The following is a 14,187-nucleotide window of genomic DNA, read 5'->3' as shown; positions in this document are numbered from 1 at the left end:
GGGGTCCCCTGTGTTATTGGTTGTTCTTAGAATTGTGTCTGCCTGAATGTTGCCCAACTGTGGTTTTGATGATAATGCAGCTCTGTCTTTGTGCAGCGTAAGCGTTGAAGCAATGAATCAGTACATTTGCATTACATTTAAGTCATTTAGCAGACGCTCTTATCCAGAGCGACTTACAAATTGGAAAGTTCATACATATTCATCCTGGTCCCCCCGTGGGGAATGAACCCACAACCCTGGCGTTGCAAGTGCCATGCTCTACCAATTGAGCCACACGGGACCAATCTATCACTCTATCAATGAATCAATACCAATCTATCAATGAATCAATACCACTCTATCAATGAATCAATACCACTCTATCAATGAATCAATACCAATCTATCAATGAATCAATACCAATCTATCAATTAATCAATACCAATCTATCACTCTATCAATGAATCAATACCACTCTATCAATTAATCAATACCAATCTATCACTCTATCAATGAATCAATATCACTCTATCAATGAATCAATACCAATCTATCAATGAATCAATACCACTCTATCAATGAATCAATACCACTCTATCAATGAATTAATATCACTCTATCAATGAATCAATACCACTCTATCAATGAATCAATACCAATCTACCACTCTATCAATGAATCAATACCACTCTATCACTATATCAATGAATCAATACCACTCTATCACTATCAATGAATCAATACCACTCTATCACTCTATCAATGAATCAATACCACTCTATCAATGAATCAATACCAATCTATCAATGAATCAATACCAATCTATCAATTAATCAATACCAATCTATCACTCTATCAATGAATCAATACCACTCTATCAATGAATCAATACCACTCTATCAATGAATCAATACCACTCTATCAATAAATCAATCCCAATCTATCAATGAATCAATACCACTCTATCAATGAATCAATACCAATCTACCACTCTATCAATTAATCAATACCAATCTATCACTCTATCAATGAATCAATACCACTCTATCAAGGAATCAATACCAATCTATCAATGAATCAATACCAATCTATCAATGAATCAATACCACCCTATCAATGAATCAATACCACTCTATCAATGAATCAATACCACTCTATCAATGAATCAATACCACTCTATCAATGAATCAATACCAATCTATCAATGAATCAATACCACTCTATCAATGAATCAATACCACTCTATCAATGAATCAATACCACTCTATCACTCTATCCATTGAAGCAAATGCCCTGCTGTTACTCATCCTGTGTTATTGTCTTTGCTCTAGCCATATAGACTCAGAACAAACACATGACAAGATGGTTGATAGTCCTGGCTAAGTTTCCATTGCTGTTGTCCTTCATTTCATTGCTGTTTTTAATACTGTAGCGATCCTTGCTATATGAGCCACGTTACAACGTCTTAACACACCTGAAAACTTGGTTGGCCTTTGAGGACAAGTTCTTAGATAGTATTAAAGTATAAAGCTCAAGTCAAAGTCCGTGTTCCTAAAGGGGGTTTGTACTGGACCCTGCTATCCTACTGGAACCTATAGACCTACAGCTAGGTCTACTATCCTACTGGAACCTATAGACTAGCTAGGTCTGCTATCCTACTGGAACCTATAGACCAGCTAGGTCTACTATCCTACTGGAACCTATAGACCAGCTAGGTCTACTATCCTACTGGAATCTATAGACCTACAGCTAGGTCTGCTATCCTACTGGAACCTATAGACCAGAAGGGTCTACTATCCTACTGGAACCTATAGACCAGCTAGGTCTACTATCCTACTGGAACCTATAGACCTACAGCTAGGTCTGCTATCCTACTGGAACCTATAGACCAGCTAGGTCTACTATCCTACTGGAACCTATAGACCTACAGCTAGGTCTACTATCCTACTGGAACCTATAGACCAGCTAGGTCTACTATCCTACTGGAACCTATAGACCTACAGCTGGGTCTACTATCCTACTGGAACCTATAGACCTACAGCTGGGTCTACTATCCTACTGGAACCTATAAACCAGCTACGTCAACTATCCTACTGGAACCTATAGACCTACTGCTAGGTCTGCTATCCTACTGGAACCTATAAACCAGCTAGGTCTACTATCCTACTATCCTACTGGAACCTATAGACCTACAGCTGGGTCAACTATCCTACTATCCTACTGGAACCTATAGACCAGCTAGGTCTACTATCCTACTGGAATCTATAGACCAGCACGGTCTACTATCCTACTGGAACCTATAGACCAGCAGGGTCTACTATCCTACTGGAACCTATAGACCTACTGCTAGGTCTGCTATCCTACTGGACCCTATAGGCCAGCTAGGTCTACTATCCTACTATCCTACTGGAACCTATAGACCTACAGCTGGGTCTACTATCCTACTGGAACCTATAAACCAGCTACGTCAACTATCCTACTGGAACCTATAGACCTACTGCTAGGTCTGCTATCCTACTGGAACCTATAAACCAGCTAGGTCTACTATCCTACTATCCTACTGGAACCTATAGACCTACAGCTGGGTCAACTATCCTACTATCCTACTGGAACCTATAGACCAGCTATGTCTACTATCCTACTGGAACCTATAAACCAGCTAGGTCTACTATCCTACTGGAACCTATAGACCTACAGCTAGGTCTACTATCCTACTGGAACCTATAGACCAACAGCTGGGTCTACTATCCTACTGGAACCTATAGACCTATAGCTAGGTCTACTATCCTACTGGAACCTATATACCTACAGCTGGGTCTACTATCCTACTGGAACCTATAGACCAGCTAGGTCTACTATCCTACTGGAACCTATAAACCAGCTAGGTCTACTATCCTACTGGAACCTATATACCTACAGCTAGGTCTGCTATCCTACTGGAACCTATAGACCAGAAGGGTCTACTATCCTACTGGAACCTATAGACCTACAGCTGGGTCTACTATCCTACTGGAACCTATAGACCAGCTAGGTCTACTATCCTACTGGAACCTATAGACCTACAGCTAGGTCTACTATCCTACTGGAACCTATAGACCAGAAGGGTCTACTATCCTACTGGAACCTATAGACCTACTGCTAGGTCTGCTATCCTACTGGAACCTATAAACCAGCTAGGTCTACTATCCTACTGGACCCTGCTGTCCTACTGGAACCTATAGACCTACAGCTGGGTGTACTATCCTACTGGGACCTATAGACCAGCAGGGTCCAGTACAAACTGAGTAGGATAGTAGACCCTGCTGGTCTATAGGTTCCAGTAGGATAGTAGACCTAGCTGGTTTATAGGTTCCAGTAGGATAGTAGACCTAGCTGGTCTATAGGTTCCAGTAGGATAGTAGACCCAGCTGTAGGTCTATAGGTTCCAGTAGGATAGTAGACCCTGCTGGTCTATAGGGTCCAGTAGGATAGTAGACCTAGCTGTAGGTCTATAGATTCCAGTAGGATAGTAGACCTAGCTGGTCTATAGGTTCCAGTAGGATAGTAGACCTAGCTGGTTTATAGGTTCCAGTAGGATAGTAGACCTAGCTGGTCTATAGGTTCCAGTAGGATAGTAGACCCAGCTGTAGGTCTATAGGTTCCAGTAGGATAGTAGACCCTGCTGGTCTATAGGGTCCAGTAGGATAGTAGACCTAGCTGTAGGTCTATAGATTCCAGTAGGATAGTAGACCTAGCTGGTCTATAGGTTCCAGTAGGATAGTAGACCTAGCTGGTTTATAGGTTCCAGTAGGATAGTAGACCTAGCTGGTCTATAGGTTCCAGTAGGATAGTAGACCCAGCTGTAGGTCTATAGGTTCCAGTAGGATAGTAGACCTAGCTGGTCTATAGGGTCCAGTAGGATAGTAGACCTAGCTGTAGGTCTATAGATTCCAGTAGGATAGTAGACCTAGCTGTAGGTCTATAGGTTCCAGTAGGATAGTAGACCTAGCTGTAGGTCTATAGGTTCCAGTAGGATAGTAGACCTAGCTGTAGGTCTATAGGTTCCAGTAGGATAGTAGACCTAGCTGTAGGTCTATAGGTTCCAGTAGGATAGTAGACCCTGCTGGTCTATATGTTCCAGTAGGATAGCAGACCTAGCTGTAGGTCTATAGGTTCCAGTAGGATAGTAGACCCAGCTGTAGGTCTATAGGTTCCAGTAGGATAGTAGACCTAGCTGTAGGTCTATAGGTTCCAGTAGGATAGTAGACCCTGCTGGTCTATATGTTCCAGTAGGATAGCAGACCTAGCTGTAGGTCTATAGGTTCCAGTAGGATAGCAGACCTAGCTGTAGGTCTATAGGTTCCAGTAGGATAGTAGACCCTGCTGGTCTATATGTTCCAGTAGGATAGTAGACCTAGCTGTAGGTCTATAGGTTCCAGTAGGATAGTAGACCTAGCTATAGGTCTATAGGTTCCAGTAGGATAGTAGACCTAGCTGTAGGTCTATAGGTTCCAGTAGGATACTAGACCTAGCTGTAGGTCTATAGGTTCCAGTAGGATAGTAGACCTAGCAGTAGGTCTATAGGTTCCAGTAGGATAGCAGACCTAGCAGTAGGTCTATAGGTTCCAGTAGGATAGTAGACCCTTCTGGTCTATAGGTTCCAGTAGGATAGCAGACCTAGCTGTAGGTCTATAGGTTCCAGTAGGATAGTAGACCTATCTGTAGGTCTATAGGTTCCAGTAGGATAGTAGACCCTTCTGGTCTATAGGTTCCAGTAGGATAGTAGACCCAGCTGTAGGTCTATAGGTTCCAGTAGGATAGTAGACCTAGCTGTAAGTCTATAGGTTCCAGTAGGATAGTAGACGTAGCTGTAGGTCTATAGCTTCCAGTAGGATAGTAGACCTAGCTGGTCTTTGTCCTCCTTGGCACTCAGCCAGTTGCTTCCTGTGTTCTGGTGAATCACATCCCCTCTGTCCTTCCCGTCTTCGAGGGTGCAGGGTAGTGAAGGCAATAGCTCCCTGGGGCCCCATGGTACCACTTCTTCTTTCTCACACACACATTCCTCTCTTTCTGTCTGCTCAAGGATGAATCAGAGCATTCGCAAGAAATATATTCACAGCACAGTAGTTTCACTCCCTGGGGTCAGGGTCAAGTGTGTGTTCCTGAAAGAGGGGTAATTATTAAACAGACAGCTAGCCATTAGACAGGTATAGGCTGCAAGCTAGCCGTTAGACAGGTATAGTCTGACAGCTAGCCGTTAGCCAGGAATAGTCTGACAGCTATCCGTTAGCCAGGTATAAGGTGACAGCTAGCCGTTAGACAGGTATAGTCTGACAGCTAGCCGTTAGCCAGGTAGTCTGACAGCTAGCCGTTAGCCAGGTATAGTCTGACAGCTAGCCGTTAGCCAGGTATAAGGTGACAGCTAGCCGTTAGCCAGGTATAGTCTGACAGCTAGCCGTTAGCCAGGTATAGTCTGACAGCTAGCCGTTAGCCAGGTAGTCTGACAGCTAGCCGTTAGCCAGGTAGTCTGACAGCTAGCCGTTAGCCAGGTATAAGGTGACAGCTAGCCGTTAGCCAGGTATAGTCTGACAGCTAGCCGTTAGCCAGGTAGTCTGACAGCTAGTCGTTAGCCAGGTAGTCTGACAGGTAGCCGTTAACCAGGTAGTCTGACAGCTAGCCGTTAGCCAGGTATAGTCTGACAGCTAGCCGTTAGCCAGGAATAAGGTGACAGCTAGCCGTTAGCCAGGTAGTCTGACAGCTAGCCGTTAGCCAGGTAGTCTGACAGCTAGCCGTTAGCTAGGTACAGTCTGACAGCTAGCCGTTAGCCAGGTAGTCTGACAGCTAGCCGTTAGCTAGGTATAGTCTGACAGCTAGCCGTTAGCCAGGTATAAGGTGCCAGCTAGCCGTTAGACAGGTATAGGCTGCAAGCTAGCCGTTAGCCAGGTATAGTCTAACAGCTAGCCGTTAGCCATGTAGTCTGACAGCTAGCCGTTAGCCTGTGGCCTACTTTACATTGTTGTAATAACCATCTAACCTGTTGGGATGAACAGACATTGGTTAGTGATTTACATCCTAAATGGCACCCTATTCCCTTTGTAGTGCACTACTTTCAACCAGGGCCCTTTTGTAGTGCACTACTTTTAACCAGGGCCCTTTTGTAGTGCACTACTTTTAACTAGGGCCCTTTTGTAGTGCACTACTTTTAACCAGGGCACACAGGGTTCTATATCGGATTAGGATGCCATCCTGGTCTCAGACATTGACTATTGTCTCATGACTTGTGATCTGCGTAAAATACACCACACAGTGTTTTCTGCGAATCGTAAACCGTGACTTAGTGAGTACATTTTGGCTGACCGAGGGTGTCAGTGCACCTCCCCATTCACTAGAAAAGTGTTGAAATGTCTCAACAACATCCGTTGACAGGGAAAGAAAAAAAATATGTCATGTGACCAGAGAATTTCCTGGTTCTTAAATAGCAGACCCAGTCGTACAGAACACTCTGCTGTAGGAGCTCCGTATGTCAATCACCACCCTCCTGGGACCATGACAACCACCAGGATAACTGTACTGATGCTCTTCTTTCAAACCACCCTGGGGGCTCCTCAAACAGGTATGTTGTTCTTTAATCACATGTATTGATAAAGCCCTTTCTACATCAGCAGTGATGTTACAAAGTGCTATACAGAAATCCAGCCTAAAACCCCGAACAGCAAGCGATGTAGAAGCACGGTGGCTCGGAAAAACTCCCTAGAAAGGCTGGAACCTAGGAAGAAACCTAGAGAGGAACCAGGCTCTGAGTGGTGGCCAGTCCTCTTCTGGCTGTGCTGGATTGAGATTATAACAGAACATGTTCAAACGTTCATCAATGACCAGCAGGGTCAAATAATAATAATAATAATAATAATCACAGTGGTTGTAGAGGGTGCAACAGGTCAGCATCTCAGGAATAAATGTCAGTTGGCTTTTCATAGCTGAGCATTCAGAGTTAGAGACAGCAGGTGCGGTACAGAGAGGGAGTCAAAAACAGTAGGTCTGGGACAGGTAGCACATCCGGTGAACAGGTCAGGGTTCCATAGCGGCAGGCAGAACAGTTGAAATTGGAGCAGCAGCACGACCAGGTGGACTGGGGACAGCAAGGAGTCAGTGACTCAAATGATGCAACCCTCCTAGGGACAGCATGGAAGAGCACCAGTAAGCCAGTGACTCAGCCCCCGTAATAGGGTCAGAGGCAAAAAATCCCAGCGGAGAGAGGGGAACCAGCCAGGCAGAGACAAGGGCGGTTCGTTGCTCCAGTGCCTTTCCGTTCACCTTCGCATCCCTGGACCAGACTACATTCAATCATAGGACCTACTGAAGAGATGAGTCTTCATAAAAAGTAAAGACTTACAGGTCGAGACCGAATCTGAGTCTCACATGGATAGGCAGACCATTCCATAGAAATGGAGCTCTATAGGAGAAAGCCCTGCCTCCAGCTGTTTGCTTAGAAATTCTAGGGACAGTAAGGAGGCCTGCGTCTTGTGACCATAGCGTACGTGTAGGTATGTACGGCAGGACCAAATCGTAACGATAGGTAGGAGCAAGCCCATGTGATGCTTTGTAGGTTAGCAGTAAAACCTTGAAATTAGCCCTTGCCTTAACAGGAAGCCAGTGTAGAGAGGCTAGCACTGGAGTAAAATAGTTGGAAAGTAGAGCATTGCAGTAGTCTAATCTAATTTTCCCCATAATTTTTGGACAAAAAGTTTCTGATTTTTGCCATGTTACAAAAAATCTGTCCTTCAAACAGTCTTGATGTGTTCATCAAAAGAGAGATCAGGGTCCAGATTAACGCCGAGGTCCATGACAGTGTTGTGTAGCCCTATGACAGTGTTGTGTAGCCCTATGACAGTGTTGTGTAGCCCTATGGCAGTGTTGTGTAGCCCTATGACAGTGTTGTGTAGCTCTATGGCAGTGTTGTGTAGCCCTATGACAGTGTTGTGTAGCCCTATGACAGTGTTGTGTAGCCCTATGACAGTGTTGTGTAGCTCTATGGCAGTGTTGTGTAGCCCTATGACAGTGTTGTGTAGCCCTATGACAGTGTTGTGTAGCTCTATGGCAGTGTTGTGTAGCCCTATGACAGTGTTGTGTAGCCCTATGAGTGTTGTGTAGCCCTATGACAGTGTTGTGTAGCCCTATGGCAGTGTTGTGTAGCCCTATGACAGTGTTGTGTAGCTCTATGACAGTGTTGTGTAACCCTATGACAGTGTTGTGTAGCCCTATGGCAGTGTTGTGTAGCCCTATGGCAGTGTTGTGTAGCTCTATGGCAGTGTTGTGTAGCCCTATGACAGTGTTGTGTAGCCCTATGACAGTGTTGTGTAGCCCTATGACAGTGTTGTGTAGCTCTATGGCAGTGTTGTGTAGCCCTATGACAGTGTTGTGTAGCTCTGTGACGGTGTTGTGTAGCCCTATGACAGTGTTGTGTAGCCCTATGAGTGTTGTGTAGCCCTATGACAGTGTTGTGTAGCCCTATGGCAGTGTTGTGTAGCCCTATGACAGTGTTGTGTAGCTCTATGACAGTGTTGTGTAGCCCTATGACAGTGTTGTGTAGCTCTATGACAGTGTTGTGTAGCCCTATGACATTGTTGTGTAGCCCTATGGCAGTGTTGTGTAGCCCTATGGCAGTGTTGTGTAGCCCTATGACAGTGTTGTGTAGCTCTATGACAGTGTTGTGTAGCCCTATGACAGTGTTGTGTAGCCCTATGACAGTGTTGTGTAGCTCTATGACAGTGTTGTGTAGCTCTATGACATTGTTGTGTAGCCCTATGACAGTGCTATGTAGCCCTATGGCAGTGTTGTGTAGCCCTATGGCAGTGTTGTGTAGCCCTATGACAGTGTTGTGTAGCCCTATGACAGTGTTGTGTAGCTCTATGACAGTGTTATATAGCTCTAACAGTGTTATGTAGCCCTATGACAGTGCTATGTAGCCCTATGACATTGTTGTGTAGCCCTATGGCAGTGTTGTGTAGCCCTATGACAGTGTTGTGTAGCTCTATGACAGTGTTATATAGCTCTAACAGTGTTGTGTAGCTCTATGACAGTGTTGTGTAGCCCTATGGCAGTGTTGTGTAGCCCTATGACAGTGTTGTGTAGCTCTATGACAGTGTTGTGTAGCCCTATGACAGTGCTATGTAGCCCTATGGCAGTGTTGTGTAGCTCTATGACAGTGTTGTGTAGCTTTATGGCAGTGTTGTGTAGCTCTATGGCAGTGTTGTGTAGCCCTATGGCAGTGTTGTGTAGCTCTATGACAGTGTTGTGTAGCTCTATGGCAGTGTTGTGTAGCTCTATGGCAGTGTTGTGTAGCTCTATGGCAGTGTTGTGTAGCTCTATGGCAGTGTTGTGTAGCCCTATGGCAGTGTTGTGTAGCTCTATGACAGTGTTGTGTAGCTTTATGGCAGTGTTGTGTAGCTCTATGGCAGTGTTGTGTAGCTCTATGGCAGTGTTGTGTAGCTCTATGGCAGTGTTGTGTAGCTCTATAACAGTGTTGTGTAGCTCTATGGCAGTGTTGTGTAGCTCTATGACAGTGTTGTGTAGCTCTATGACAGTGTTGTGTAGCCCTATAACAGTGTTGTGTAGCTCTATGGCAGTGTTGTGTAGCTCTATAACAGTGTTGTGTAGCCCTATGACAGTGTTGTGTAGCTCTATGACAGTGTTGTGTAGGCCTATGGCAGTGTTGTGTAGGCCTATGGCAGTGTTGTGTAGCTCTATGACAGTGTTGTGTAGCCCTATGGCAGTGTTGTGTAGCTCTATGACAGTGTTGTGTAGCTCTATGACAGTGTTGTGTAGCTCTATAACAGTGTTGTGTAGCCCTATGACAGTGTTGTGTAGCCCTATGACATTGTTGTGTAGCTCTATAACAGTGTTGTGTAGCCCTATGGCAGTGTTATGTAGCCCTACGACTGTTGAAAAGTCCTTATGATAGAGGGTTCAATTAAAGTGTTCACATGTTTGCCTGTTATGTCAATGCTGGTTAGTGATTGTTGTAATTCTTTCTTTGTAGACGGTCCCTTCAATCTCTTCAATGCAGAAAGTGGCATGAGACAGGAGCTGGCACGCTGGGTGTCAGGGGGACGTCTCTACGACACCAACAATAGGAAGTGTGCCGGGGTTTCTGGGAAGACAGAGGGTAGTACCCTGGTGTATTCTGACTGTGATGAGAAGAGCGACCTCCAGCAGTGGCAGTGTAGTAACAACACACTGCTCACGCTGAAAGGACAGACTCTGTACCTCCACATCAACGACAACAATGATCTGGTGCTGTCCAGAGACACGGGGCCTCGGAGTCGCTGGATCATCTCTGGTACGACCGACGGCCCCTGCTCAAGGACCCACAGAGGTACGGGATTAGAGTCACAAGGTTCTCATTTTTTTAGGATTGTAAAATGGATTTTGGACAAAATGGACAAAGTCACAACACAAGAAGCAAAATAAGCAGGTTACATATAACTACATCAGACAGCATATTTTATAGATTACAGGTTACATATAACTACATCAGACAGCATAATTTATTGTAAAAAACGACATATTTTTCCCTGAGAATCCACAACGTACAGTAACACAGGGACACACTCACAGAGAGAAAGAGAGACACAGAGAGAAAGAGAGACACTCACAGAGAGAAAGAGCGACACACTCACAGAGAGAAAGAGAGACACTCACAGAGAGAAAGAGAGACACACTCACAGAGAGAAAGAGAGACACACAGAAAGGGACTCACTCACAGAGAAAGAAAGAGAGACACACTCACAGAGAGAAAGAGAGACACTCACAGAGAAAGAAAGAGAGACACACTCACAGAGAAAGAGAGACACAGAGAGAAAGGGACACACTCACAGAGAAAAAAAGAGAGACACACTCACAGAGAAAGGGACACGCTCACAGAGAAAGAAAGATAGACACAGAGAGAAAGAGAGACACCCTCACAGAGAAAGAAAGAGACACACTCACAGAGAGAAAGAGAGACACAGAGAGAAAAGGACACACTCACAGAGAAAGAAAGAGACACACAGAGAGAAAGGGACACACTCACAGAGAAAAAAAGAGAGACATACTAACGGAGAAAGAAAGAGAGACACACTCACAGAGAAAGAAAGAGAGACACACTCACAGAGAAAGAAAGAGAGACACACTCACAGAGAGAGAAAGAGAGACACCCTCACAGAGAAAGAAAGAGAGACACACTCACAGAGAAAGAAAGAGAGGCACACTCATAGAGAAAGAGAGGCACCCTCACAGAGAAAGAAAGAGAGGCACCCTCACAGAGAAAGAAAGAGAGACACACTCACAGAGAAAGAAAGAGAGACACACTCACAGAGAAAGAAAGAGAGACACCCTCACAGAGAAAGAAAGAGAGGCACACAGAGAGAAAGGGATACACTCACAGAGAGAAAGGGATACACTCACAGAGAAAGAAAGAGAGACACACTCACAGAAAAAGAAAGAGAGACACACAGAGAGAAAGGGACACACTCACAGAGAAAGAAAGAGAGACACACTCACAGAAAGAGAGACACTCACAGCCAGTGTCCCGTAAGAGTGTTAGTATAGAAAGCCATGTTCCCCAACAAGGTCACACAGGGAGGCAAGATGGCAGACACACTAATATAGTCAAACCCCTTGGGGGGGTCTTAAACCCACGTCACACTAAGCACTGAACTACATACAGTACACACAGTAACCACTGTCCCCCTTTCAGAACTCTTTACCATCGAAGGAAATGCCTTTGGGCGTCCCTGTCAGTTTCCTTTCCTGTACAAAGACCAATGGTATGGAGACTGCACCTCGATAGACTCGTCCGATAGACGGCTTTGGTGTGCCATTGAAACAAACTACCAAGACAATCAATTGTGGGGCTACTGTCCATCCACAAGTGAGTATTACATCTATTACTTACTGTGTGTCTATATACGCAGATGTTAGATGCTTCTCTCTCTCTCTCTATCTCTCTCTCTCTCTCTCTCTCTCTCTCTCTCTCTCTCTCTCTCTCTCTCTCTATCTCTCTCTCTCTCTCTCTCTCTCTCTCTCTCTCTCTCTCTCTCTCTCTCTCTGTCTCTCTGTCTCTCTGTCTCTCTCTGTCTCTGTCTCTGTCTCTGTCTCTGTCTCTGTCTCTGTCTCTGTCTGTCTGTCTCTCTCTCCCTCTCTCTCTGTCTCTGTCTCTGTCTCTGTCTCTGTCTGTCTCTCTCGCTCTCTCTCTCTCTCTCTCTCTCTCTCTCTCTCTCTCTCTCTCTCTCTCTCTCTCTCTCTCTCTCTCTGTCTCTGTCTCTGTCTCTGTCTCTCTCTCTGTCTCTCTCTGTCTCTCTCTGTCTCTCTCTGTCTCTCTCGCGCTCTCTCGCGCTCTCTCGCTCTCTCGCTCTCTCGCTCTCTCGCTCTCTCGCTCTCTCGCTCTCTCGCTCTCTCTCCTCTCTCTCGCTCTCTCTCTCTCAGGGCTTTATTGTCATGATAACCATATGTTAACGTTGCCAAGGGAAGTGAAATGGATAAAAAGTGAACAGTAAATATTACACTCACAGAAGTTCCAAAATAATAAAGACATTTCAAATGTCATATTATGTCTTTATACAGTGTTGTAACGATGTGCAAATAGTTAAAGTACAAAAGGGAAAATAAATAAACGTAAATATAGGTTGTATTTACAATGGTGTTTGTTCTTCACTGGTTGACCTTTTCTTGTGGCAACAGGTCAACAGGTCAAATCTTGCTGCTGTGATGGCACACTGTGGTATTTCACACAATAGATATTCGTGGTGGTTCTGTGTAATCTGAGTGATGTGTCTCTAATATGGGCATTCATTGGGCAGGAGGTTAGGAAGTGCAGCTCAGTTTCCACCTCATGTTGTGGGCAGTGTGCCAATAGCCTGTCTTCTCTTGAAAAGCCAGGTCTGCCTACGGCGGCCTTTCTCATTAACGAGGCTATGCTCACCGAATCTGTACATCTCTCCCCCATCCCTCTGCAGCTATGGAGCATTGGCATAAGAACCCGGTCACAGGTGCTTTCTACCAGGTGAACCTCCACTCTGCCCTGAACTGGCACCAGGCTCGGACCAGCTGCCAACAGCAGGGAGCAGACTTGGCCTCAATCACCAAACCCCTCGAGCAGACCTACGTAGCAGGTAGTGCCACCCGGTGGCCACGCTCACATACAGCAGGCGTGTCAAACTCATGTCGTGTGTTTTATTAGTGTACTGTTCACTGTTTATGTCATATGCAACTTTATCTCCTTCTCTTATGCACTCACACACTCACACACACAACACACTCACACTCACACACACACACACACACACACACACACACACACACACACACACACACACACACACACACACACACACACACACACACACACACACACACACACACACACACACACACACACACACACACACACACACACAGGCCTGTGTGGTAAACTGCATGTGCCGCTGTGGACGGGCCTGAATGCTCTGGAGCAGGACAGTGGCTGGCAGTGGACCAGTGGAAAACCTCTCTGTTACTTCCGCTGGGACTCCGGTGAGTCCTCACCTTCACACTAGTCCCTTCATGCTGCACTACTTTGGACCAGAGTTAGTTACACTATATAGGGGAAAAGGACCAGGGTTAGTTACACTATATAGGGGAATAGGACCAGGGTTAGTTACACTATATAGGGGAATAGGACCAGGGTTAGTTACACTATATAGGGGAATAGGACCAGGGTTAGTTACACTATATAGGAAAATAGGACCAGGGTTAGTTACACTATATAGGGGAATAGGACCAGGGTTAGTTACACTATATAGGGGAATAGGACCAGGGTTAGTTAGTTACACTATATAGGGGAATAGGACCAGGGTTAGTTACACTACATAGAGGAATAGGACCAGGGTTAGTTACACTATATAGAAGAAAAGGACCAGGGTTAGTTACACTATATAGGGGGATAGGACCAGGGTTAGTTAGTTACACTATATAGGGGAAAAGGACCAGGGTTAGTTACACTATATAGGGGAAAGGACCAGGGTTAGTTACACTATATAGGGGAAAAGGACCAGGGTTAGTTACACTATATAGGGGGAAAGGACCAGGGTTAGTTAGTTACACTATATAGGGGGATAGGACCAGGGTTAGTTAGTTACACTATATAGGGGAAAAGGACCAGGGTTAGTTACACTATATAGGGGAATAGGACAAGGGTTAGTTACACTATATAGG

General features: G+C 45.2%; 1 protein-coding gene across 2 annotated transcripts in view; it reads left to right on the top strand.

Annotated features, from left to right (window-relative positions):
• Positions 1–5,855: 5,855 nt before the first annotated feature.
• LOC129823590 (macrophage mannose receptor 1-like) overlaps positions 5,856–14,187 on the top strand; it is a 115,646-nt gene continuing 107,314 nt past the window's right edge. The window contains exons 1-5 of one of the 2 annotated variants that reach the window (XM_055882441.1): positions 5,856–6,571; positions 9,995–10,330; positions 11,693–11,866; positions 12,951–13,106; positions 13,393–13,506. In XM_055882441.1, coding sequence (XP_055738416.1) covers positions 6,400–6,571; positions 9,995–10,330; positions 11,693–11,866; positions 12,951–13,106; positions 13,393–13,506 — 952 coding nt within the window. In that variant the 5' untranslated portion in view covers positions 5,856–6,399. The remainder of the gene's footprint in view (positions 6,572–9,994; positions 10,331–11,692; positions 11,867–12,950; positions 13,107–13,392; positions 13,507–14,187) is intronic. The other variant, XM_055882440.1, reaches the window with a different exon arrangement.

The sequence above is a fragment of the Salvelinus fontinalis genome, chromosome 26 (genome assembly GCF_029448725.1).
Source record: "Salvelinus fontinalis isolate EN_2023a chromosome 26, ASM2944872v1, whole genome shotgun sequence".
NCBI classification, from domain to species: domain Eukaryota; kingdom Metazoa; phylum Chordata; class Actinopteri; order Salmoniformes; family Salmonidae; genus Salvelinus; species Salvelinus fontinalis.
Note: the sequence above shows the minus strand (reverse complement) of the source record. Positions and strands in the feature narration are given on the sequence as shown.